Raw genomic sequence first — 27,995 nt, forward strand, 5'->3', positions numbered from 1 at the left:
TTCGGCCAGCGATCGGCCAAGTCCTCTACCAGGAGCTAAGGGGAAGCCAACAGGAAGGAGTCACCCAAGGAGCACGGTTAAGTAAGGTATATTGGTAAGCGGTAACCCATAGTCGGACCCCGACCATATCTTACGTCTATAACTTGTGGAAGACCTTAGGGCCTCTCTGTACGTCTCAATATTGGAAGACCTAAGGGCCTCCCTATAAGTCTCTATATATCTCGGTAGACCTTAGGGCCTCCGTGCACGTCTCAAACTTAGAAGACCTGAGGGCCTCTAAAACCTTCTCTCTTTTAGAAGACCTTAGGGCCTCTACAAACTTAGAAGACCTTAGGGCCTCTACAAACTTCTCAATCTTAGAAGACCTTAGGGCCTCTAACAACCTCTCATCTTAGAAGACCTTAGGGCCTCTACAAACTTCTCATCTTAGAAGACCTTAGGGCCTCTACAAACTTCTCATCTTAGAAGACCTTAGGGCCTCTACAAACTTCTCCATCTTAGAAGACCTTAGGGCCTCTACAAACTTCTAAAGATTGGAAGACCTTAGGGACTCCACAAATCTGCTCGCTAACTGGAAGATCTCAGGGTCTCCGCTAACCAGTTATTCCACTAACTGGCAGACCTGAGGGCCTCCACCAGCTATTCTCACTCTAGGAGATCTGAGGGGCATCCGCGCACCGGCGTTTCACCGACACTGTCGACCCGAGCGGGAAGGATGTACCTGACCCTGAAGTGCGGCGTTCCAGAGCGACTACCCACGGCAGCAGACTAAATCCAATCTTTTTTAACACTTGTAATGTTGGAGGCAATAAACAGATAATTACAGTTACGGCATATTTCTCGGCGTTCTACTCTGGGACCGGGTCGGCATCTCTTTCAGCAACCACCTCAGACAACAAATAAATTTCTGAGACGAACCCTGGCCATCCTTGAGCCCCGAGGAATGACCTAACCGTCACAGGGTATTCGTATACCTAGACGATTTATTAATTCTGTCGGAAGATTTCGAGTCCCACATGGTGTTGTTAGAAGAAATCGCGGTGAAGTTGAGGCAAGCTAATTTAACTATCAATATAGCGAAGTCGAAGTTTTGTATGACCGATATTAAATACTTAGGCTTTATCATAGGGTATGGACAGATCAAAGTCGATCCAGGCAAAGTTAGCGCAATCGACACATTTCCGATCCCGACGACAGTCAAACAACTTCGCAGGTTCCTAGGACTAGCAGGCTGGTATAGGCGATTCATAGACAATTATGCTACGATCACCTTACCACTCACGGAATTGCTTAAGAAGAACCGTAAGTTTAGCTGGGATCCGGAAGGTGAAGAGGCATTTAAATTAGTGAAGTCGAAACTGACCTCCTCACCTGTGTTAGGAACCCCAGATTTTCATAATAAGTTCATATTGCTTTGCGATGCTAGTCTGTATGGACTTGGATGCGTATTAGCCCAAGAAAATGAAGACGGCGTTGAGTTACCAATAGCGTACATGTCAGAGAAGCTGACGAAAGCACAGCGAAACTATTCTGTGACCGAACTAGAGTGCTTAGCAGTGATTAGAGGGATTAAAAAGTTTCGTGCTTATATAGCGGGGCAGGAATTTTGTGTAGTGACAGATCACGCGTCCTTACAGTGGCTGATGAAGCAGAAAGACCTGTCAGGACGATTGGCTAGATGGTCAATCCAGCTGCAGGGTTTCTCATTTAGTATAAAGCACAGAAGCGGCTCGCAGAACGTAGTTGCGGATGCGCTGTCGCGTTGTGAAGAATCTAACCTAGAGGAAGTCACAGACGCAGGCCCAATCATTGATTTGTCATCTAGCGAATTCGATTCGGAGGAATACCTAAGCCTGATCGACCAAATCCAAACAAATCAAGCAAGATTGCCTGATCTGAAAATATCGGGTAAATTTGTATACAAACGAACAGAAATCGCAAAGGGAGATGCCCTACAAACAGCGGATGCTTGGAAGCTCTGGGTCCCGACAGCCTTACGAAACGCAATCTTGTACCGAGCACACGATGCCCCAGATTCAGCTCATGTAGGCATGTCCAAAATGATTGAGAAATTGAAGCGTTATTTATTTTGGCCTGGTATGGTGACCCAAATCCGTGATTACGTAGCTAACTGTTGCATTTGCAAGTCGACCAAAAGTCCTAATCAAATATTAAGACCACCCATGGGGAATCCAACAACTTCCCAAAGACCGTTTCAGAAACTTTATATGGATCTCTTAGGACCATATCCGCGATCCAAGAGCGGTAACATAGGTCTGCTTATTATCGTCGATCACTTCACGAAGTTTCACTTCTTGCACCCATTACGAAAGTTTACTTCTGATAGAATTTGCGACTTTTTGGTGAAATACGTCTTCTGTACATTCGGAGTTCCGGAATCCATACTAACGGACAACGGATCACAGTTTAAATCTGGATATTTTAAGGCTTTCCTAACGCGATTCGGCGTAGCACATGTGTGTACAGCCATTTACTCTCCCGAAGCCAACGCGAGCGAGCGAGTAAATAGATCCGTACTGGCCGCCATAAGAGCTTATATCGGGACTGATCATACCGATTGGGATAGGAATATAGACGAAATTAGCGCATCTTTAAGAGCGAACAATCATCGTAGCACCGGATTTTCACTTATTATTTGTGTTTTGGTCAAAATATGATCATGAACGGAAAGGACTATGAATTACTAAGAAACATTAAGTCGTTACAGGATGATACCTTGTTGAAAACGCCTGATGTCATGCAGCTAGCACGTAGTCAAGCACAGAAGAAAATTAAGGAAACGCATGAAAACAATGCAAAAGTTTATAATTTGCGCTCGCGTTCAGCATGTTTTAAAGTCGGTGACACTGTGTATGCCCGCAGTTTTGCGCAAAGCAATGCGGCTAAACAGTTCAACAGTAAGCTGGCTCCAGTCTTTATGAAAGCGACAGTTACTAAGAAGCTTAGCCATTTTTACTATGAATTAGAAAACGATGTCGGCAAATCCTTAGGGGTGTATCACCTGAAAGACATAAAGAGCTAGAACGATTCTTGTCTGACCTTTTTCAGTTAAAACCTCTTCGAGTAGGACTCTCGATGAGTTAACTGTGGTGTAGGGGTCAGAGGGTAAGGGCAGAGAAAACAAATAGGAAAATATAAATAAGAATAATCGTAAGTTTAAATGATAGAACCGACCCATCGAAACGCATATGCCGCGACTAGAGTGTAGGGTAGCGCCTTCCAGAACATGCCGTTTTTCTTCTACCTGCATTCGCAGCGCCAGCGAAATCGTACGATTTTTTGCTTATTTTTCCTTCCTCCAGTCCTCCAGCATCGAGAGCGCGAGAGAGGATTTGGGAAAAGTCCCGTAGCTTTTGGCTCGTTTGCTATGCAAGGCACGCTGCGTGTAGAGAAATTTTGTGACGCTCGCTCACTTGAAATTGAAAACCAGAGCAAAGCACACGCATCGTAGATCACTTTTACTATAATAATTCCGGCACGTGGAGTATACAGTTTCAATCGAATTAATAGTAAAGTGCCAGCAAGAGACCAGTGACAAAACTTAATAAGTGTTGTGCACGAGTGAGAACGGGTAAATATTAACTACGGAACGGCAGAGTTTATAGTATAGTTAACCCTTTTGTTGTGCAGGGCTAGTTTGGCGCTAGGCGACGGCTCTTACGTCCTTCGCTAGGCGTGGGCGTATCGCCGGCGTGGCAGCCACACGCGGCAGAAGTTGGCGATCAGCGAACAAGGCGGCGCGGTGCAACCGAGCGGCCATAACCTAACTTTTCGGAGGCCCTACAGCGGCAGAGACGTCGACGTGCGGCCAACGCAGCACGTGCGCGTAACCCTACTTTTTGGGTACCTCTGCTTTGCCACGTCGGCTGCCAAGGAGCTATAGCGATCCGAGTGCGACCGCACTAAACCGGGAGCGAGAAATCTCCAAGAGTCAGACCAGAGGCGGCCTGTGTCTGAGTTCTCGGAGTAATGTAACCGGCCTCGTGCAGCCCCAACTAAGGCGATTCGGCTGTATGGACAGCGGCTAAGCATTACCTTTTCGAGCATAAGCCAGTAGGAACAGTGGAGGTGCAGCGAAGGTAGCTGAGCGGAGACTAGGCAGGAGCAGGCGCAGCCGGATAGAGAGCTCGCTTGCGCGGCAGGCATGTGACCTGTCGAAGAAGTTGGAGGCGCGTCGCGGCGAGCAGCGCGCTCACGCTGGATGATTCCAGTAACCCGAAGGATGTAGAGAAGTTTTGAGATCGATTAAATTTAGAGTAATGCGTAACGTTAGCTAGAAAGTAACTGATATTGTTGTTGCTTTTCTGCCATTTAGCGTAATATGTGAATGCGAACGCGAGCGTCCCATTTAAATATCGTTTCTGAACTTTCCAACTAACAGCCATCAGCACCTGCAACTTCGATGGGCCCAACGAACCAGCAGCGGAGGATCTGAGCGTAAGTCAATATATCGAAAGTAAATCGGCACAAAGGCCGCATTTTTGATTTATTCTGTAAATATATATCGATCGTATGTATAATTTAAACGGGATCCTAAGCGAGCCGCATATTTACGCGTGTGTTTACTTAAATTTCAATTAACGTAGAGATAAATAGCTGGGGACTAGAGAGGTTAAGAAAATGATGAATAATTGTAAGAGACAGAATTATGAATTATCCTGAAGTTTAACGAAATAATAATGGAGTAAAAACGTATATTTTTGGTCTATGTTAATACAGCAAGTGGATGTCGAATAACTTTAGAATGAGCTAAGATCGAAAAGATGAACTTAGTAAAGGGGTAACACTTAATTTATCAGAGTTTACCACGGCAGGGAGGGTAAAGACGTGGGGGCGAACGACACCTCAGCCACCCACAACGCGAGTGTTCCTCTCTTATACCTACTCTTTAGGGTCCGTCCGTACGTCCGATTAATTCAACCGTTGACCAATCATTTAGTTTACAGAATGTGCACTTAAACTTTTATTACAGTAGTGAAAGGGTGTGACTTATTATCGGTGAGGAAGGCCCACGCCATATCCGACGAGCTTTGAACCGAGCATAGCAAGAAGTGCACAAATACCGATCCGATTATACACTGGAAAACCCACAGTATCTAGTGAGCACCTGCCTCTTGGCTACTACACGCTCTCAGCTTGCGCTCTTGCGCAGCTTGCTCTCTCGCTCTTCTAGCGGAGGCTTTCGACTCTGGGCGATCGGCGGTTCTGATCTCTCACTCCAACTTGTACATTTTAATTCCTATATTGAAGTCTAATAAAGCGGACCAAGTCCAGACTGATTTGTATTGAAAATAACCACGCCCCCCGGCCTACTATTTCTCTTCGTTTGGTGGTGACTTTTCGCTACTTCTACGGTGTTTTCGCTGACTGCGGCGCGGGAGTGTTTTTTTAATAGTTTTGTGCTTATCTGGAAATTGAAGGAAGAATTCCCCCCCCAGCCGAACATTTGGTCCTACAGAGCCGGATCTTGGATTATTTGGATTTCCGGATTTTTTGGATTTTGGATTTTTTTGGATTTTGGATTCCGTATTTTTTCTATAACTCCGCTTCACCAGCAGTTCTCGGCGTTTTTCTGCTTCCAAGATAAGTACTCCGTATTCCGTCGCCCCCCTCGCTGCCGAGCTTCAGCAGTAGTCCGAACAATTAATTTCGGTCACTCTGCTGCAAGATTAATTTCCGTGTCGACTCCAAGAGCGAGTTTTCCTGACAACGGCAGTTGAGGAATTTTCCATTTCTTATTTTCCATTTCATAAAATTGGCAAATTTTTTCAATCCGTCTCCGTTTTAAACGTCGCCATATTCTTTTTCGTCCGCTTTCCTCTATACATATTGGCATTTATCCGTACATCAATGTACAAAACGGTTCCGACACAAAATTAAAATTCATACATACATATGTCCATACATCGGTCTACATAAAGACATTGATTTGATTTCGCACAATAAAAAAAATAAAAATTCCAATAATAAGGATTTATTAACAATCAAAATACAGTCCGCTGCCTACGAATAGCTATCCAGTGCTATAATATAAATCCATATAAGTAGGGTAATGTGGGGTAAAGCCGACAGTGTGGGTAAACCCGACCTCCCTCTGTTTTCGAAAATCGGAAGCACTACGCAAAATAATATTAGTGTTGTCGTGTAGAGCATCGAAAACAATGTAAATGGTGGTATGACAGCATTTTATTAGTCAACATTGAGATGGTCAAACGACAAAAAGTTTGTTTTCACAATTTTGAATTTCATTTTTGTGCATAATTAACTGCAGGATATTTCTTTTTGTCAAAGTTATCGCATGAAAAGGTAAGTGGATTTAGATTCTTTGAATAAAGTCCTACAAAGTGCATATAAGTTTGGTTCATTTTTTTCATAATTTCTTTTTTAATTGCGTTTTTATGAAAAATTACGTGGTGGGGCAAATCCTGCCGCAAAAAATCCAAAAAAAACAACAATCACACCAAAACCATCAACATCGCAGCCAACCAGACGTTCAACTCAAACCAAAAAACGCCAGCAAGCTATTTAAGCAGCGAATCAGATGATACTGATTAATTATTTTGCTATTTTAATTTTTTTAATTCTTTTATCTTTTATTACCATTATATAACATAACATTGATTGATTTATCATTGCAAAACCTATATTTAGGTTATATCTGTACTAAATCAACCAAAAACATAGGCGGTCGGGTTTACCCCATCATTTTTGAACATAGCAAAAATGAACTTTTTCGTAAAACGCTTGTATCTCAAAACTTTTCAAAGTTATGAATAAAATGCTATGCATAGAACGTTGCGCAAAAGTCTAACCTTTAATTTGGTATAAATAACGATTTTATCCGATGTAAAATAAGCATTTTATAGCCAAAACCATTTACTAGGTCGGCTTTACCCCACCTTACCCTACTTATATTTTCTCCATATAAACTCCCCCATACAAAAACCATTACATACAACATTTAAAAAAAAAAAAAAAAATCAAAATATAATAAAGAATAAAATATTGCAAAAATTTGTAAACCAGTGTCCGTATTTTTGTGCATTTCATTGTTGCGCCTTGCATAGTTCCGCTGCCGCCGCGACATATAATTGTCTACTTACATACACAAGAGCTTTACATCGCCGGCAGCGTAACCCAACGAATATTGTGTTGGGAAAAAAGGGTCAGGTGTTCCATTCCCACCATTCCGATTTAATTATTTTTTTCTTTATAATTAATATTTTTATTATTTAATAATTAATCAATTAATAGCTCATTTAATACCTTTTAAAGTTTTGCACGCGATTAAATATCCGCAATTGTCAATGGTACTCCATATATATTTTCTTTGCATTTATTGGGTTATTATTAAATACGAAAATAATAAACAACTCGGCAGTTCCATTCCGCAATTATTTATAAATATAATTAATTTCGATTCTCGTCGCATTTGCTCCAATTAATATTGGCTCCACTATAAATAAATTTCGATTCTCGTCGCATTTGCTCCAATTAATATTGGCTCTACTACAAATAAATTTTCCATTCTCGTCGCATTTGCTCCAATTGATAGTGAGTCCGCTACACATATTTTCAGTTATCGTCGCTTCCACGTCAAGTAAATTTTTTCCAGTTTATTTACTTGCAATTCTGAGATTGGTTAATTCCACCATCCACCATCCACCATCCATCTACCATCCCAGTTCTGCGGCATATTCTTGCCATCCATATTCGTTTCGTTTTGACCGTCTCACATTTCTACTTCTTCGATTTAGTTGACGGTATAGGGAGCAAATAATTCTACGATTCGAATTTTATTGGTTAATTCTGAGATTGATTAATCCCGCCATCTACCATCTACCATCCTAGTTCTGCGGCATATTCTTGCAATCCATATTCGCTTCGTTTTTACCGTCTCACATTTCTACTTCGGCGATTTTTAGTTGACGGTATTGACCACAACTAAGTCTAACATTCGAATTCTACGGCATATTCTTGCCAATCCAATCCAAAAAGAAAAAAAAAATGTCGGAAGGACAAGAACCAATTCCGCAAGACGCGAGTCAGAAGAAGGAGGCAGCGCAGTTAGCGCCTTCAATAGATGGAAGTCAAAGGCGGGAACCGAGTCCGAGAAACACGGGCGCGGGACCGTCAAGTAGTTTGAGATCCAAAGCCAAGAACACTTTAGACGTTATTTTGCTTGAGTTCATAGCAACTAGCGACCGTCTTAGCAAATTTGAAAGCCAGATATTTACGGCATCCTCTTCCGAGCCTAATTTGTTTACCGTAAAGATCCGTCTGGATCAGATACAATCCTTATGGGAAAAGGTTGAACGGGAGTATGAAACCGCTTCCAAAGCAGCTCTTCGCGAAGGAGGTAGCGGAAATCTTCCGTTACTGCAAAACAAATATGAGCACTGCTATGCGGTGTTCGAAAGATGTGCTGCGAAGCTAAATGAAGACATCGACCGTATGTCCGCCCCCACTTCACCGCCAAGAACAGCTCCGCCGACAGAGACATTCTCGAGGGGTTGCAGTCTTCCGCCATGCGATACAGAGATCTTTGACGGAGATTATCTGCGCTTGCCCACCTTTCGTGACCTGTTTACGGCCATTTATGTAAACAATTCCAGGTTAACTCCAGTGGGAAAGCTATTCCACTTAAACGCTAAAACTAGCGGCGAAGCTCACGCCATTGCGGCCAAGTCTCCGCTGACTAATGATGGGTTCCAATCCGCGTGGTCAGCGCTTCAGGATCGCTTTGAAAATAAGCGATTGTTGGTAAACAGCCAACTAAAAATCCTGTTTAGTCTTCCGACCCTAGGCAGTGAATCAGGCACGGCCTTGAAAGATCTGCAGAGCACAATCCAAGGGAGCTTGATAGCCCTCGAACATTCACAAATTTCCACGGAAAATTGGGACTGCCTTCTAATTTTTCTAATCCAAGTGGCCGAAGGTCACTCTCTCGTTATGGGAGCAGTCCTTGACCAATAAGTCCGCGATCCCAGCCTGGGAAGAAATGAATTCCTTTCTCGAGGAGAGATATCGGACGTTAGAAGCAATTGAGGATGTCCGACCCAATTCTTCCAGCACACAGCATTCAAGGGAGCCCAGAAGTGCACAACCAAGGAGGGTAAATACCTTCGAGACACAAGTCGGGCCACGCGCACGATTTTGTGATCTCTGCTCCCGAGAGCCTCATCCAGTTCGGCTTTGTCCTCGCTTTTTGCAGATGACTCAACCACAAAGAGCATCATATATTAAACAAAAGAGACTGTGCCTTAATTGCTTTGCAAGGGGACATAATCTTCGTGAATGCCCGAGCAGGCATTGTTGTTTCACATGCAGGGGACGGCATAATACGCTCTTGCACAAAGATACTCCGTCTAACGCTGTCAGCACAGCGCCGGCTCACCCTCCAGAGCAGCCAATCTCAAACACGTCAGTTCATTTCGCCTCCAACCAACAAGGAGTACTTCTAGGTACGGCCATAGTTCATGTGTGCCACCGAGGAGAGAATTTTCCAGCACGTGCCCTGATAGATTCAGGCTCCGAAGGCACTTTCATTTCTGAGAGGCTTGCCAACCGGATTAAACTTCCATTTCAAGCCGTAACAACAAGAGTCACAGGGCTCAACCAAGCCAATTCCGGTGTCTCACAAAAAATGTGTCATTTCCAGATGGGCACTCCGGCCAAACCTATGCTCAAGATCGACACGACGGCGTTTGTGCTGCCGAACCTGGCCGGCAATCTTCCGACAAGCACAATTGATCGAAACATCCTCGATAGGCTGCCAAATATGCCATTGGCAGATCCGTCGTTTTTCCAGCCGTCTCAGATAGACCTTCTTCTAGGTGCGGATATTCTTCCGTCTGTCCTGCTATCGGGCTGGAGGCCAAACGTATGTGGGTCTTTATTAGCGCAAGAGACCATTTTCGGGTGGATTTTGACCGGCCCATTGTCTTCAACCACTAGTAGGGTTTCGTCTTTTACCACACAGATATCCATAGAGTCCGAAGCAACCATGGAAACACTTCTCACAAAATTTTGGGAGGTGAAGGACCTTCCATGTAGACTGGTAAAGGAGACGGACAAGTTGTGTGAAGACTTTTTCGTCCGAACAACTACCAGATCCTGCGACGGGAAATATATAGTATCCCTGCCCTTCAAATATTCAGAGCACATTGACTTGGGGCATTCCAGGAGTTCCGCACTCGCACAGTTTCTGAGTAATGAGACTCGCTTGAAGAAGGAGCCGGCTCTCAAAGACACTTATGACTCAGTGATCCAAGAATATATCGATCTTGGACATATGAAGCCGGTGCCTCCGAATACCGACAAGATAAATTTCTATCTCCCCCATCATGCAGTATTTAAGCCCGAAAGTGCGACCACGAAAGTTCGCGTAGTTTTCAACGCATCCAGTCCTTCTTCCAATGGGAACAGCCTTAATGACATTCTGTATCCAGGGCCAGTACTGCAGTCCGATCTCACTCTTCAAATCCTGAAGTGGCGGACGTTTAAATTCGTTTTCAATGCCGACATCACCAAGATGTATCGGCAAATTCTCCTAAACCAAGAGCACACTCCGTTTCAGAGAATTCTCTTTCGAAATGGCCAAGGGGATATATCCGACTTCGAGCTTCAGATGGTCACGTTTGGAGTGAATTGTGCCCCTTTCCTGGCCCTACGAACACTGCAACAATTGTCCGACGATGTCAACGCCCAATATCCACGGGCGTCGCATATAATTTCAAATTATATGTATGTCGACGATGTGCTAGCAGGAGCCCATACAGAGGCTGAAGCTATTTTAGCTATTCGGGAGCTGCAAGCAGCTCTGGACTCAGCTGGATTCCCTCTCCGCAAGTGGACATCGAATGAACGTGCACTCCTTAAAGCACTTCCTAAAGAGCATCTACTTTCGACTGATTTTCTTGATCTCGAAGAGGTCAGCACCACTAAGACATTGGGAGTACGGTGGAACGCTACGACGGATGAGTTCTATTTTGTCCCAACAGAGGTCACCATTCAGGCAAACTATTCGAAACGCGACGTCTTATCCCAAATCGCGAAATTGTTCGACCCAGCTGGGTGGCTCTCCCCATTTGTGGTTCAGGCCAAAATCCTGATGCAGGATATCTGGTTAGCCAGCGTCGAATGGGATGAGTTTCTTCCTGCAGAACTACTACATCGCTGGCATGATTTCCTTCGGAGCTACAGTTTCCTCCACCAAGTTCGCATCCCGCGTTGGGTACATTTTCAACCAGGTGTACAAGTCCAAATCCATGGTTTCTGTGATGCCTCCCAAAAGGCTTATGGCGCAGCGATTTACGTGCGCATCCAGCGTGATGGAATCATTTCATCAAATCTTCTAACGTCAAAGACCAAAGTCGCTCCGGTAAAAACCGTCTCGCTCCCGCGTCTAGAACTGTGTGGAGCCGTCCTTCTGGCAGACTTGTGGACTGCAATTCTGCCTCAGATTCCTTTCGGTCGTATGGAATCTTTTCTATGGACTGATTCCACTATTGTGCTGGCATGGTTGAACAAGCCACCATGTCAGTGGACGACCTTCGTCGCAAAATACTGATGCCAGCCAGTGGTCTCACGTGCGTTCCGAGCACAACCCAGCAGATCTAGCCAGTCGTGAAGTAGCGGCTGAAGAGTTAGCTACCAGTGAGCTATGGTGGCATGGGCCTTCATGGCTAACTCAGCCACAAGACTCCTGGCCTGCACCTTATGAATCAGTTCCCGACATCCACATCGAGAAGCGACCCCTACGTTGCCATTTAGCATGCCCGGAGCAGGACATGCTTGAGCGGTTCTCCAAGCTCGATAAGGCACTACGAGTTTTCGCCTATGTTCAGCGCTTCATACAGCGCTCGCAAAAACGACCTATTCCAGGCGAGCTGCAGCTATCCAATACAGAGATTTCCACAGCTGAGCGACTCCTAATTTTCATAACACAGCGCAGATACTTTGCGCTTGAATATGCCTGCCTGAGCCAAAAGCGGCCAATTCCAGCATCCAGTTCTATTAAGAACATGAATCCCTTCCTTGATCCTCACGGCCTCATCAGGGCGTGTGGTCGGGTGACGGCCTCCGAAGTCCTCCAATATGATGAACGGCATCCGATCTTTCTTCCATACAACTGTCAGTTGGCGCGTCTCCTTGTATCCTTTACGCATCGCATCTCCTTGCACGGCGGTAATCAGCTAATGGTACGCCTGATCCGCTCAAAATTCTGGATACCAAGGGTCAAGAACTTAATCAAGTCTGTAATTTTCTCCTGCAAAATATGTGTGATCCACAAAAAGAAGTTGCAGACCCAACTCATGGGCGAATTACCAAAAGAAAGAACGTCCTTTTCGCGGCCTTTTACGTACACGGGCATGGATTATGCCGGACCGTTTGATATAAAGAACTACACCGGGAGAGCCTGCCTGATTACCAAGGGCTATGTGCTGGTGTTTGTATGTTTCTCCACGAAGGCCATCCATTTACAGCCTACTTCGGACCTCACAACAGAGAAATTTCTCGCAGCATTCGCCCGATTCGTTTCGCGGAGAGGGTGCCCTCGACAAGTTCAGTCGGACAATGGGAAGACCTTTGTTGGTGCAGCCGCAGTGCTGTCGCGTGAATTTCTGCAAGCTGTCAAGGAGTCCGTGACGAATGCTTATAGTCACCAGGAACTCCTGTGGCAATTCATACCACCAGGAGCCCCGCACATGGGAGGATTATGGGAAGCTGGAGTTAAAAGCTTCAAGACGCTGTTTTATAAATCCACAGCCACTCGAAAGTATACGTTCGAAGAACTTTCCACATTGCTGGCCAAGATTGAGGCCTGTCTAAATTCGCGTCCACTCGCCCCGATGTCCGAAGACCCCACAGACTTGTTCGCACTCACGCCAGGTCATTTTCTAGTAGGTGGACCCCTTCTCGCCACCGTCGAACCCGAAATTAAGGGTGCGTCCACTTCTATTATCAACCGGTGGCAGCACCTTAAGGCCCTTCATCAGCAATTCCGCCTGAGATGGAAGGAACAGTACCTTAAGGAGCTCCACAAGCGAACAAAGTGGCAAGTCCCCACAAGAAATCTCGAGGTGGGCGAGATGGTTATAATTAAGGACGATAATCTGCCATCCACTGAGTGGCAGCTCGGCAGGATTGACTCCGTGTTTCCCGGACCCGATGGTCATGTCCGAGTAGTGAATATTCGTACTGCTCGGGGAATCGTTAAGCGCCCTGTCGCAAAGGTCGTATTGCTTCCGGGGGCGACCTCCGAAAAATCTCAATAACTAGCCGTATCCTCACTCCGTAGTTTGCTTCTGTCGCTAGTTCTAAGTCATATTTTCGACTCCATACTAATTCGTTTTTTTGGTTTCCTACTCCAGATTATAAACAATGTTCCCACGTCTACGTAGCGCCGTCGAAATGGAGAGCAGACGTACACGAGGTATAAATTCCTACCGTTGCCGAGTCTGCCACGGAGTCCACCCTCTACGGAGGTGCCGCAGATTCTTGCGGCTGAGCATCGAAAAGAGGCTCCGCGCGGTAATCGCGAATCGCTATTGCGCCAACTGCTTGGCTCACGAGCATTCGGATGGAGCGTGCCGCCGTGCCGATAGGTGCAAGATCTGCAACGGAGAGCACCACACACTGCTGCATATGCAGGAGCAGCCGCTGTATTTACGACCTCTCCTCGGCGCTCTTCGGCCTCTCCTCGGCGCTCTGCGGCCTCTCTTCAGCTTTCGTCGGCCGCTCCTCGGCATTCTTCGGCCTCTCCACGGCATTCGTCGGCCTCTCCACGAACCGCGGCATTCGCCCCGCAGGGAGTTCCGACAGGGCCTTCACTGGCCACGTTGCTTCAGCGATACCGCGTGAACCTCCTCCCGACCGCGCTGGTGCGGATTGACACCGGGACGCGAGTGTTCGACACAGCGGCGCTTATCGATCCATGCACGCCTATGAGCTGCATTGATGCGTCGCTGGCGACTTCTTTGCGACTTTCAACGACAGCGGTGGGTGCTGAACAGATCTGCTCAGCCACCGTCGGCTCGAAAACGAACGCCCATGTCCGGCTCGACCTCGTTTTCAAAGTGGAGCCTCACGTGCGCGTCCGCACTCCGATCCGACAGTTGGATGAGACTGTGCGGTCCCATTTCAAGGACATCACCTTGGCTGATGAACGGTTCTACCTTCCGGCTACGATCTCCGTCATCCTGGGCGCGGATGTGTACCCCAAAGTTATGCAGCCTGGGTTCCTGAAAGTGCAGGATGGATTGCCGGTGGCCCAAAGCACCGTATTTGGATGGGTCCTGTCCGGGGCCTGTCACACGCCGTAATGAGGAGCAGACTTTATTGCAACCCATAGTGATTGCAAGGGGGGCGGAATGTTCAGGTCAGGAGCTTTCGTTTCCCCCCCGCGCGACTCCGAAGCGCTCCCGCTTCTGCAAAGCTCCTCAGCGCGCTCTCGCTCTCAGCTTGCGCTCTTGCGCAGCTTGCTCTCTCGCTCTTCTAGACTCTGGGCGATCGGCGGTTCTGATCTCTCACTCCAACTTGTACATTTTAATTCCTATATTGAAGTCTAATAAAGCGGACCAAGTCCAGACTGATTTGTATTGAAAATAACCACGCCCCCCGGCCTACTATTTCTCTTCGTTTGGTGGTGACTTTTCGCTACTTCTACGGTGTTTTCGCTGACTGCGGCGCGGGAGTGTTTTTTTAATAGTTTTGTGCTTATCTGGAAATTGAAGGAAGAATTCCCCCCCCCCCAGCCGAACACCTATCAATTAAAATCGAGTCTGCTTTATGACGTTCCCCCAAATCCTTTGTATTTGAATATGCTATATCGTGTTCCCTACAAGCTTCGTCTAAGCCGTTGATACCCCGATCACCGCGAGCTAATCGTTTCTCTAGCTTCGTACCAGGTCCACAGTAATTATACCCAGGTATATGAGCCTCAAAGGGAAGAGTGTTTATTAAATTATTTATGAGACCTGTACCCTGTTTGACATTTGATTTATGACTGGTAATATTATAAAAATGTTTACCCATTTTATATCAATCTCAATTAACGACTGGTTGTCTTTGAATGAAGTACTTATCTCTAAAACATGCGTTTATTAAGACAAAATAAAAAAATCATAGTAAAAAACATTGAAAGTGGTGGTGATGGGGAGAGTAAACATCGGCGTCACAGTTCACTGCTCCCAAACACGATCAGAGCTTTGGTGGTAGGTCCGTCCAATTGCGGAAAAACTAATGTGATGATTGCCTTAATCGAGGACCCAAACGGCCTGAAATTCGAAAATATATACGTGTATTCAAAGAGTTTATATCAACCGAAATATGAGTATTTGGAAAAACTTGTAAAACCAATACGAGGAATGGGATATTATACATTTTCAGCGAATGACAACGTTTTGTCACCAGAGGAAGCTAAAAACAATTCCATCATGGTGTTTGATGACGTAGCGTGTGAAAAGCAAACTGCTATTCGCAATTATTTTTGTATGGGCGACATAGAAATATTGATTCATTCTATTTATGTCAAACGTATACACATATTCCAAAACATTTAATACGAGATAATGCAAATTTTATTATAATGTTTAAGCAGGACGATATGAACCTTCGTCACATATATCGAGATCATGTTCATTTTGATATGAATTTTGAAACATAATGGAAATTTCATGAAAGTGTTGGGACGATAAATTTGGATTTCTTGTAATCTCTAAAGACGATGATATGAAAGCTGGACGATATAGAAAAGGATTCGATCAATTTATTATACTTGAATAAATAATAATGATAATATAAATATAATAATATTATTGTGAATAAAGTCAGTTCAGACTCAAGCATCATAATGACTACATCATTGACAATAGCTCTAAATGGTAATACATCTGTACTTAGCGAGAATTTTTTCCCACAAATTGAACTAAAACGTAATTATGAATGTGCTCTAATTGATTTTTATACATTCAATTCTATACCGAATGTTGATAAGGGGAACAACTTATTTCATATTGGGAACAAAGTCATTGAAATACCAATTGGCTCATATGAGTTTGATGATATTTCAAAATATATTATTAATAAGCTCAAGGAGTATGAGCTTCAAGACAGTATAAAAATAGAGTGTAATATCAGCACTTTACAAGTTCAAGTTATTACTAAAAATGAGACCGTATATTTTAATCATGAACGATCAATTGGTCGTTTATTTGGATTTAATAAACGAAAATTAAGACCACATGAGAAAGAAGTTTACATCTCGGATAATCCCGTCAATATTTTAAAAATAAATTCTGTTAGATTGGAATGCAACATTATAAGCGGGTCATATGTAGGGAATAAATCAAATCATGTGCTTCATGAATTTGGAATCAATGTCCCCCCTGGATATAAAATGAACATAACACCACGAAATTTGATTTATTTGCCTGTGAACACCAGAGAAATAAGCACACTAGAAATACGGATAACTGATCAGGACGGAGATTTAGTTAATTTGCGTGGAGAAACTGTATCAATCCGTCTCCACTTACGACCGACAGAATGATTATTTACAATAAAAGGGGTACTCATCGATCCTTTGATAACATTATCAAATCTAAAGCTGAAGTGAAAGCACCATCATCTTCACAACAACGCCCGGCACTCACATTAAAAAATAAATTGATTTTGAAATCGTTGGGATTTAATATTAAATAAAGTTTATCAACTAATATTCAAATGAATGAGATCTTTTATGTCCAGGAAAAGCCTGCTAACGATGAATCTATTATTAAAAAAGAGTTTCATTCATATTATCCATATCAGCAGAACTTCAAAGCAAATGATGAAGTACGGATCAGTTTTCATAACCAAGATTTGTATGTCCTTCCATGTGAAAATTTTCTCCATTTTGAAGGAACGCTTAGCAAAATTATTGAAACAAATACAGGAACGACTAGTACAAATGGCGTTAGCGGTTTGCTCAAAAATAATTGCATGGCCTATTTTCTGGATGAAATAAGATATGAGTTGAATGGTTGTGAATTGGATAGGACACGTTTTACTGGAATAACAACGACTATTATGAACTTTCTCTCAGTCGGCCAACAGGAAGGAGCGGCTTATCGCAATGCGGGGTGGAGTGGCGGGGACAATATCCCTTCTGGAGGACATTTCAGTTTTTCTGTACCTTTAAAAATGTTGATGGGGTTCGCTGAAGACTATAAGAAAGTCGTCTTAAACTGTAAACATGAGCTCGTTCTGTTACTTACGAAAAACCCTGATGATATGTTTGTGAAAAATGTTGATGGAAAAATCCATAATATTGCTATAAATAGTATAAGTTGGAAGATCCCCCACATCGTTCCAAGTGACAGTGCTAAAATTAAAATGTTTAATGTAGTAAAGAGTGGAGCTAGCCTCCCACTCGCATTCCGGAGTTGGGATTGTTATATAAATCCGACATTGGTTCAGGGAACACATCATATATGGAATGTCAAGATGTCTGCAAATAGAGAACGTCCACGTTTTGCTGTTATTGCATTTACATTGAATGGAGAACTAATTACAAACAATTTGAGAAATGCAAAGGTATATCTTAATTCTGAAGTATATCCCTATGAGAATTTGAATGTTAAATATAATGAGAATCGGTTTGCTGTCTTGTATGACATGTATACAAAATTTCAAGAGAGCTATTACAATCGAGAACCCCGAGCTCTTTTATCTCCGATGGAATTCATGTCGAAGGCTCCTATTGTGGTTGTTGATCTCTCATACCAGAACGAGAGTGTCAAATCAGGAGCGACTGATATAAAAATTTCCACTGAACTAACTGTTGCGAGTGGGATAAATACAAAGGCATATTGCCTTCTCATCCATGATCGACTAGTTGAATACTCGCCACTAACTGGATTGGTTTAGCGTATCGTCTAACAATTTGGAAAGGATTACTTAATTTAAATTTTTGAATTCATTGCAAGTAGACGTACACGGATCCATCAAAATGCTAACACTAAAAAACAAAGACATCATCTCAACCAGTAATAGCATTCAACAACTTGTAATAAAAATAAATAATTTCATGAAAATGTTTAAACATCAAATTTTCCCCAAACATGAGCAATATCTGGAGGAGTCGCTTAAATATTTTTATAAAAGGATGGCTGATACACCGCTGGTTTCTAATATTCATGGGCAACATTTCACATCTTGTTGTTGGGCACATGATAATGTCGAGGATGGAGTTGATACATGTGCTTGCCATTTCTTTATTGTACGCTCACAAAAATCATTAAAAATTATGAAAATGTATGTTAATTTGGAACATCGCTTTTGATTATTATACTTGAAAAATAAAATTATATTTACAAAAAAAAAAAAAAAAAATTTTTTTAATGGTGGAAATGGGATATGGAATATTTCTTTTGCAGCCTTTACTTTTCAGATTGACTGTGGATTTGAGTTTTGGGTGGATGGGGTGTTTCACATTGCACAGACTGTTGAGAAACCGTTACAAGTGCATCCTTCACCATCCCTACTTTGGTGAGCTAATTGAGCAGGTTGTTGCACGCACTTGATCTAGTGTAGGTGGGATGAGGGTGGGAAAATTTGACTGCTCTGATCCTCTTTCCAGCGGCCCTTCAGTTGAAAAACAACTGACCTTTTTCAAGTGAGGTATCTCACAGGCCTGAGTCGTGGGTGGGAACATGTTTCGACTCTGGCGCCCTTGTTCACTTACACCCCGTCCCTTTATCAAGTGAGGATGTTGCCTGAACGTTCACGTCTGGCGCCCTTCTTCACTTACACCCTGTCCCTTTTTCAAACGAGGATCGTGGGTGAACGTACACGGGATGCTCAGGATCACTCCGGGCGGAGCAGGACCGCCGCCGTGCGCCCTTTTTCAATTGCCTTATCCGGGCGGAGCAGGACCGCCGCCGTGCGCCCTTTTTCAATTGCCTTAAGTGGGTGAACGTACACGTGTGGAACAGGATCACTCCTGTCGGAGCAGGATCTCCCCGGTGCGCCCTTTTTCAATTGCCTCACCCTCTAAGTGAGGGGTCGTCGGTGCACGTGCATCGATCCGGGATCGCTACCGGGATCGCTCCGTTGCATTCGCACTCGTATCCATATCCATGTGGGAATCCCTTGAACACTTGATCTCAAGTGTCCTTTTACATGCACTGACCCTAATTTATTCCATCTTTATTACCCCCTCTTATGACAGGTTCATATCTCCCCCTAACTAAGTGCATTTTTATTATCTAAACCACTCAAATTTTGACAGCTAATCCATTAATTGCATTTTTATTACCCTTTTTACCGACATCAAAGGTCCCGAAAGCCCGGTTATTCAACTACTTAATACATTTGCATACTCAGCTAATAATGTCTGTATCCACTTCAGAATTTGTATTTATAATAGTTTTTACACGGCTAATACATTTGCATACTCGATTGTTAATTTGTAAACAAAAAGTTCACAACTCAGCTAATAATGCATGTATCCACGGCAGAATTTGTACTTATATTAGTTTTTACACCGCTTATACATTTGCATACTCAATTGTAAATTGTAAACAAAAAGTTCATAACATAGCTAATAATGTCTGTATCCACTTCAGAATGTGTATTTATAATAGTTTTTACACGGCTAATACATTTGCATACTCAATTGTAAATTTGAAAACAAAAAGTTCACAACTCAGCTAATAATGCATGTATCCACGGCGGAATTTGTACTTATATTAGTTTTTAGAAGGCTAATACATTTGCATACTCAATTGTAAATTTGTAAACAAAAAGTTCACAACTCAGATAATAATGCATATATCCACTTCAGAATTTGTATTTATATTAGTTTTTACATGGCTAATACATTTGCATACTCAATTGTAAATTTGTAAACAAAAAGTTCGCTGCTCAGCTAATAATGTCTGTATCCACTTCAGAATTTGTATTTATATTAGTTTTGACACGGCTAATACATTTGCATACTCAATTGTAAATTTGTAAACAAAAAGTTCACAACTCAGCTAATAATGCATGTATCCACGGCAGAATTTGTACTTATATTAGTTTTTACACGGCTTATACATTTGCATACTCAATTGTAAATTTGTAAACAAAAAGTTCACAACTCAGCTAATAATGCCTGAATCCACTTCAGAATTTGTATTTATATTAGTTTTTACACGGCTAATACATTTGCATACTCAATTGTAAATTTGTAAACAAAAAGTTCACATCCCAGCTAATAATGCATGTATCCACGGCAGAATTTGTACTTAGATTAGTTTTTAGAAGGCTAATACATTTGCATACACAATTGTAAATTTGTAAACAAAAAGTTCACAACTCAGCTAATAATGTCTGTATCCACTTCAGAATGTGTATTTATAATAGTTTTTACACGTCTAATACATTTGCATACTCAGCTAATAATGTCTGTATCCACTTCAGAATTTGTACTTATATTAGTTTTTACACGGCTAATACATTTGCATACTCAATTGTAAATTTGAAAACAAAAAGTTCACAACTCAGCTAATAATGCCTGAATCCACTTTAGAATTTGTATTTATATTAGTTTTTGCACGGCTAATACATTTGCATACTCAATTGTAAATTTGTAAACAAAAAGTTCACAACTCAGATAATAATGCATATATCCATTTCAGAATTTGTATTTATATTAGTTTTTACACGGCTAATACATTTGCATACTCAATTGTAAATTTGTAAACAAAAAGTTCACATCTCAGCTAATAATGCATGTATCCACGGCAGAATTTGTACTTAGATTAGTTTTTAGAAGGCTAATACATTTGCATACTCAATTGTAAATTTGTAAACAAAAAGTTCACAACTCAGCTAATAATGCCTGGTTCCACTTCAGAATTTATATTTATATTAGTTTCTACACGTCTAATACATTTGCATACTCAGCTAATAATGTCTGTATCCACTTCAGAATTTGTATTTATAATAGTTTTTACACGGCTAATACATTTGCATACTCAATTGTAAATTTGAAAACAAAAAGTTCACAACTCAGCTAATAATGCCTGAATCCACTTTAGAATTTGTATTTATATAAGTTTTTACACGGCTAATACATTTTCATACTCAATTGTAAATTTGTAAACAAAAAGTTCACAGCTCAGATAATAATGCATATATCCACTTTAGAATTTATATTTAAATTAGTTTTTACAATTGTTGGAGCACTAGATTAGCGATTGATATTATTGTTAAAATGAATTTACATGAAGAAAAAAATAGAACTAAAACGTAACCAATGTGAAACAAAAAGCTTATCGCTTGCACTCAGCCGAGCTGAATAGCCGAAACGTATAGCTTTCATAGCGAGGCAATTCGGACGCTGCTTGTGTAAAGGTAGTAGCCGATTAAGCTTTGGAACTGCTGGCTGCGCCAGCGCAATAAAACTTTTTCGTGCGACTGCAGTTCTTCTCGTCTTCTTTTCTTTGCCTTCGAGTGGAAATTCCCCAGCTAGGCCGCTAGTTGCTAGTCGCCTTTTTTTTATTCGAATTTTTTGTCCGGAAAACCCTCACGGATTTACATTTTGGCGCCCGAACAGGGACTACGACTAGCTTTTCGATTTCGCGTCGGAAAAACGAACAAAAATAGTGCATTTTCGTCGTCTCGGCACTTGTTCCGTTTTTTTTCTATATTTGGCGAAAAAACCTAGCTGGCGGAACTCGGCAAATCTTGGATCGGATTGGATCAAATTTTGGAAAAAAGGAAAGTTCTGGAAATCATGCCCAACGATCAGGTATTCAGTGCCAAAAATTAAAACTTGGAAGCACTCCACGTTACGTGTCTTTGTGTGCAATTATCTGGCTGTAATTCTTGGCACTTTGTATATTGGAAAACCAATTTAAAACCAACATATAAAACCTCCAAATAAACAAATAAAAAGTTAACAGCCTTTAATAATTTTTGGAATTAAATTGTGAGAAAATTGATGTGCGTGCGGTACAGTTAATTACATACATATCTACATACTTATATACCAGCGTTTTGCCGCCAAGTTATTTTCCCTTTTGTGCAGTGGCAGAGCAGTTATTTTTGAGCTATATACTCTGGTCAGTGGCTTTCAAACCGTACATAGTGGCATATCGGTTAATTTCGACAGCATATACTCTGTCAGTGGTATTCAAACAGTATTCAAAGTAAAATTCCTGCAAAACTCGGCAGTGAAATTAAATTCTGCACATATTATTATATGTACATATGTATGTATTTACGTGCGACATTAATTGTGATACAGTTTCTGGCTTTGGCGGTGCTTGTGGGCATCTTTAACCCGTATGGGATCCACTTAAATATTTTCGGACAGTTTATTTGTCAAATAAAATTCAACTTGGTGTTTAATTTCGGCGGTGGTTTTTGGCATTATTAACCCTTATATAACCCAAATAAAATTTGGTGTGCTTGTGAATTTATATTAATAAAGTTTAATATTGGGGTATCGGCGAAATTGTATCAAGTGAATAATAATTACGCAATCATTTGCGAAAGTGATTTATTAAAACTTAGTGCCAATCATTTACATTTGGAGCATTTTTATTAATTCCCAATCAATTTCAAAATGGCTGAAAGAGATTCGGCTGCAAAGCCAAATGCAAAACTTTGGATGGCTATGCAGAAACACGATATGGTTCTGAGTGACATCGAGCGAATGAAAAAGGCATTTGAGGAAAGAACTATTTCATTCGACAAAATTCAAGTGGAATATCGAATGCAACTTCTCGAATCGTACTGTTAAAATCTAATGGATATCCAGGCAGACATTGATATACTATACTCAGAAAATGATCTGAGAGCGTCGGTTGAGGATGCATGTATCATTACAAAGGCATTGTATCGCTCCGCAATGATAGAAGTTGAACCTCAGAGAATTAGTCAAGGGGATTTCAGTGGTTATCGTCATTCATCGCAATTACCAAAAATGAATCTGCCGAAGTTTAGTGGAAAACATTCGGACTACAAAAATTTTATAAGTCTATTCGAGAGTTTAGTTCATAACGATCCATCCCTTACAAAGGTAGAAAAGTTCAACCATTTGCTTACATGTCTAACAGGTGATGCATTAGGAACTGTAAAGGCGTTTCAAATTTCCGAGTTAAATTATGAGAAAGCATTGGCTAGCTTGAAAAACGTGTACGACAATAAATGTTTGATTTTCTTCGACACGATTTCTCAGTTGTTTGACCTTCCCCAGGTATCGAAACCCTCTGCATCAGGCTTGAGGTCTCTTGTTGATGAGATATCGGCTCTGTATGCATCATTGCAGTCGTTGGGTAGTGAACAGGAGATCAATAATGCAATTTTTATTCACATAGCTATGTCCAAGGTAGATCACACAACAAAATCCCGATTTGAGGAGCAGCTAGATTACAATAAGTTGCCGACATGGTCTGATTGTGCGTTTCAGTTGAATCGGCGATACCAGCATTTAGCTGCTGAGGAATCAACGAAAAGTAAAGGGAAGCCTAGCCAAGGTTCGAATAAGGGATACTCAAAATCGTCATTCTCATGCACAAAAGCAGATCACAAACCAGATTCGAAATGTCAATATTGCTCAGCGACGAATCATAATTTAGGTAGTTGCCAAGCCTTTATGGCTCTGTACGTGATTCAGCGTTTTGATTTTACGAAACATAATCGGCTGTGCATAAATTGTTTAAATCCTGGTCATCCAGTTAAAAAATGCAAAGCAACATAGTGTCGCGTCTGCTCTAAGCCTCATAACACACTTCTTCACAGATATGGGGTAGAGCAGCAACCTGTAGCTTCGGGATCAGGTTCTCAAGTGCAGTCACAGTCGTTTCCTGTAGCATTTGATCATTCAAATCAAGCCCAATCATGTCATGTTGCAAGTAGCGACCAAGTGATTCTTGCCACTGCCGTCGTTAAGGTGCGGGATAGATTCGGACAGTTTCAATTAGCACGAGCTCTTTTAGATTCCGGGTCGCAAATAAACTTTATGGCCGAAGATTTGGCACAACGTTTACGGCTACATAGGGAGGAGTCTTATTTGAATATTACTACTGTCGGGAAGAACGATTCGGTAGTGCGGCACAAGGTGCACACGTCAATTCACTCTCGCGTCAATGCTCATAGTTTCGCAACCGATTTTTGGGTGTTAAGGTCAATTTCATCATATCAACCTGACTATGAGGTCAATTATGCCCAATGGAAAATTCCAGCAAACATTGAATTGGCAGACCCTCGTTTTCACAAGCCCGCAAAAGTGGACTTGCTTATTGGCGCAGAATCCTTTTTTGAACTTCTAAGCGTAGGCCAAATAAAATTGGGTTCCGACCATCCTTCGCTTCAGAAAACATTATTAGGATGGATTGTGTCGGGAAAGTACACTCAACGCTTAGCGAGTCAAGCTCAAGTAGGCAGCGTCACTGTCAGTGAAAATATAAGTTCTCTCGACTCTCTGGTGGAACGATTTTGGGAGTTGGAACAAGTCCCTGAGAGATCGAAGGCTGTTTACACAGCTGAACAAGTTGCTTGTGAGAAGCATTTCGAGCACACAGTAAAAAGACTTTCTTCAGGTCGTTTTGAGGTGAAGCTGCCATTCAAGACAAATCCAAGTGTTCTAGGCTTATCCTTCGAAACGGCAAGACGCAGATTTCTTTCGTTGGAGCGCAGACTTGCGAATGACTGCGAGTTGCAAGACATGTATCACGAGTTTATGAGAGAGTATCTTAACCTTGGGCACATGTCACGGCTTCCAACGCCTCCTCCAGGACAACACTACTATATTCCACATCAATGTGTCCTGAGACCTGATAGTAGCACCACAAAGTTGCGAGTTGTTTTTGATGCGTCAAGTAAAACGTCAACCTCGATCTCTTTAAATGAGACACTAATGGTGGGTGCAACTATTCAGAGGGAGCTTTACGCTATTTTGGCAAGATTTAGATTGAACAAATATGCCTTGACATCAGATATTTCAAAGATGTATAGGCAAGTAAACGTTGCCAATGAAGACCGAAATTTCCAACTCATTTTGTGGAGGGAAAAATCTACTCAAGCTCTCCAAACCTTTCGCCTAAACACTGTCACTTATGGGACAGCCTCAGCTCCATTCTTAGCCATTCGTTGTCTCTTTGAGCTATCAAAAATTTACGCTAAATCACATCCGGTGGCAGCGGAAGTAATTTCGAGCGACTTTTACGTCGACGATATGCTTACAGGAGCGAACAGTTTGGACGAATTGGAAGTGATTCGCAAGGAAGTCACTGAGGTTTTGGAGTTAGGGGGTTTCCATCTAGCCAAATGGGCAACAAATCATCCAAGTTTGATGACTAACCAGGGACCAGAAAAATCTCTTATATTTAACACCTCTGAGTCCGTTAAGACGCTTGGAATGAGGTGGAACCCTCAGAATGATGCATTTCATTATAATTTGGAGGATTCGTTTCAATCCTTACCTCCCACGAAACGCAACATTTTGTCCGTCACAGCTCGTTTGTTTGACCCCTTGGGGCTATTGTGTCCGTTGATCACAAGAGCAAAAATCTTGCTTCAGGAGCTTTGGCGACAAAAACTAGATTGGGATGAATCAGTTCCCATGAAATTGCATACAAGTTGGAACGAATTTAAGCAGAATTTATCAGAGATTGACAAGATATCCATTCCTCGATATATCTGTCTGTCAGCCTATGACGCTGTTCAAATCCACGGATTTGCTGACGCATCGAGCCACGCCTACGGCTGTTGCATTTATGTTCGCACGGTGGCTGGGACAAATAGGTTATCGAGACTGCTAACCGCTAAGTCACGAGTGTCCCCGCTAAAAACCAAATCAATTCCAAGGCTCGAATTATGTGCAGCGCATTTGCTGGCTAAGCTATGGACTCAAGTATCTCCTTTGCTACACAAGATAGAGTTGGAGAGCGTTAATTTTTGGTCGGACTCCCAAGTCACTCTATACTGGTTAAAGAGGGATCCGTCTACTTTAGCAACATTTGTCGCGAATAGAGTTGCTGAAATCCAGGAACTCTCAGAGAATATAGTCTGGCGTCATGTGCCTACAGAAGAGAATCCGGCTGACTTAGTGTCACGTGGAACAGATATAGAGGGTTTGAAGCGTACTCTATGGGAAAATGGACCTGACTTCTTACTGCGAAATCCAGACGAGTGGCCTAGTTCTCATCAGGTTGAGGTATCACAGGAGTTACAGTTGTCCGAGAATAAAAAAAGCGTAGCAGTATGTTCCGTCACAAAAAACCAACCGAATGTCTTTATTGAACTTGTTGGACGATGTTCGTCATTTAATAAATTAATGCGGATCATGGCATACGTAAATCGATTTATTCAAGGGAAGAAGCGTCAACGCGATGTTGTTATTTCGGCCAACGAACTGAAGCTGTCGTTTCTTAGGATGGTCCAAGTCTTGCAAAGAGTTGAATTTGAGTCAGAATATGTCAAGATAGAGAAATCTGAAAGTTTGAGTCCACATCTACAACGTCTAAATCCTTTCATACACTCCAGCGAAATAGATGGTGTGAAGTTTCAACTAATTCGGGTTGGGGGAAGATTATTAAACGCGCCAATTCCGTATGATGCCAAATTTCCGTTGTTACTGCCATCGAAGTCAGAATTTGTTTCGTTGTATCTTCGCAACTTACATCGGACTCATTACCATGCTGGTGTCAAGGTTTTGGTATCGCTCTTGAGACAGCAGATATGGCTCATCAATGCTCGAGGAGCATGCAATAAAATTGTCCGTAGCTGCGTACACTGTTTTAGGTACAAACCAGTGCTAATGGACCAGATAATGGGTAATTTACCCGCCGATAGGGTCAAAATGGCTCGCCCCTTTTTGGTTTGTGGGGTAGACTTCTGCGGTCCATTTTATGTATCATTGAAGATCCGCGGTAAACCCCCGATTAAGACTTATGTGGCCGTCTTCGTGTGTTTCTCGTCAAAGGCTGTTCACCTTGAGCTTGTGATAGACCTATCCACTGACAGTTTTTTATCTGTTTTTAAAAGGTTCGTCGGGAGGAGAGGGCTGCCGAAGAAGGTGTACAGCGACAACGCCACGAATTTCGTAGGAGCGAGCAACGTGCTGCAGGAGCTGAACGCAGCGTTTCACCACAGCGAGGATCAGCTGAGAGGGTACGCGGCTCAGAGAGGCGTCGAGTGGTATTTCATACCGCCGAGGTCACCACACTTCGGAGGACTGTGGGAGGCAGCCGTCAAGTCCGCCAAACATCGATTGCTGAGAGGGGTCGGCAACGCCAAGCTAACGGCCGACGAGTTGAGCACCCACCTGGTCGAGGTAGAGGCGCTGCTCAATTCTCGACCAATCGCATCGCCTGGCAACGATCCCAACGATGGAGAGGCGCTGACACCAGGACACCTGCTGATCGGTCAGGCTCTTCTTTCGCTGCCGCAAGAGTCCGACACAGGCGTAACCTCCAGCAAGGGCGGATGCGAGTACTTGAGGCGGTGGCGAATGCTGTCCGCTCTCAAGCAGTAGTTTTGGGACGGTTGGTCCAAGGACTACTCGTCAGCCTGCAGCAGCGCAACAGGTGGAGCACCGGATGCAGCGATTTGGAGGTCGGACGCTTGGTGCTCGTACACGAGGACAACTCGCCCCCACAACGGTGGCTCACAGGGCGCGTGGTGGCAACAACAGTCGGCGCGGACGGTAAAGTGCGTGTAGCACACATCCAGACGTCAGGAGGCGTCATCAAGCGCGCCATCCAGAAGTTGGCATTGCTGCCGATAAACATCGCTCCTAACGAGGAGGTTAAAGCGCCGGAGGCCTTCAACGGGGCCGGAATGTTGGAGCACTAGATTAGCGATTGATATTATTGTTAAAATGAATTTACATGAAGAAAAAAATAGAACTAAAACGTAACCAATGTGAAACAAAAAGCTTATCGCTTGCACTCAGCCGAGCTGAATAGCCGAAACGTATAGCTTTCATAGCG

At 42.8% G+C, this 27,995-nt stretch overlaps 1 protein-coding gene, 2 long non-coding RNA genes and 1 pseudogene across 3 annotated transcripts; 3 read left to right on the forward strand and 1 right to left on the reverse strand.

Moving 5' to 3' along the window:
* Positions 1 to 3,462: 3,462 nt before the first annotated feature.
* LOC121502913 (uncharacterized) lies at positions 3,463 to 4,305 on the forward strand. Its single transcript, XR_005991124.2, has 2 exons — positions 3,463 to 3,592; positions 3,652 to 4,305. It is a non-coding gene; the product is annotated as an uncharacterized lncRNA (long non-coding RNA).
* Positions 4,306 to 8,028: 3,723 nt separating this feature from the next.
* LOC121502473 (uncharacterized) lies at positions 8,029 to 12,844 on the forward strand (annotated as a pseudogene).
* A 3,893-nt stretch (positions 12,845 to 16,737) lies between these two features.
* On the reverse strand, positions 16,738 to 17,620 carry LOC138929329 (uncharacterized). The gene is made up of 3 exons (XR_011445724.1): positions 17,283 to 17,620; positions 17,076 to 17,231; positions 16,738 to 17,019 (listed from the first exon to the last, which is right to left on the reverse strand). It is a non-coding gene; the product is annotated as an uncharacterized lncRNA (long non-coding RNA).
* A 7,617-nt stretch (positions 17,621 to 25,237) lies between these two features.
* On the forward strand, positions 25,238 to 27,858 carry LOC138929330 (uncharacterized). Its single transcript, XM_070288774.1, has 3 exons — positions 25,238 to 25,305; positions 27,049 to 27,507; positions 27,573 to 27,858. Exons 1-3 carry the CDS (start codon positions 25,238 to 25,240, stop codon positions 27,856 to 27,858), a joined length of 813 nt encoding a protein of 270 aa, XP_070144875.1.
* The last annotated feature ends 137 nt before the right edge of the window (positions 27,859 to 27,995 follow it).

The sequence above is a fragment of the Drosophila kikkawai genome, unplaced genomic scaffold (assembly GCF_030179895.1).
Source record: "Drosophila kikkawai strain 14028-0561.14 unplaced genomic scaffold, DkikHiC1v2 scaffold_132, whole genome shotgun sequence".
Lineage (NCBI taxonomy): Eukaryota > Metazoa > Arthropoda > Insecta > Diptera > Drosophilidae > Drosophila > Drosophila kikkawai.

Bases quoted from the DNA above. Each gene is read 5' to 3' on its own strand.
- LOC138929330 (XM_070288774.1), top strand. From the start codon at position 25,238: ATGCTTACAGGAGCGAACAGTTTGGACGAATTGGAAGTGATTCGCAAG. The intron at 25,306-27,048 runs GTTAGGGGGTTT...TGTTTTTAAAAG, and splicing joins GAAGTCACTGAGGTTTTGGA to GTTCGTCGGGAGGAGAGGGC. The intron at 27,508-27,572 runs GTGGCGAATGCT...ACTACTCGTCAG, and splicing joins GGATGCGAGTACTTGAGGCG to CCTGCAGCAGCGCAACAGGT.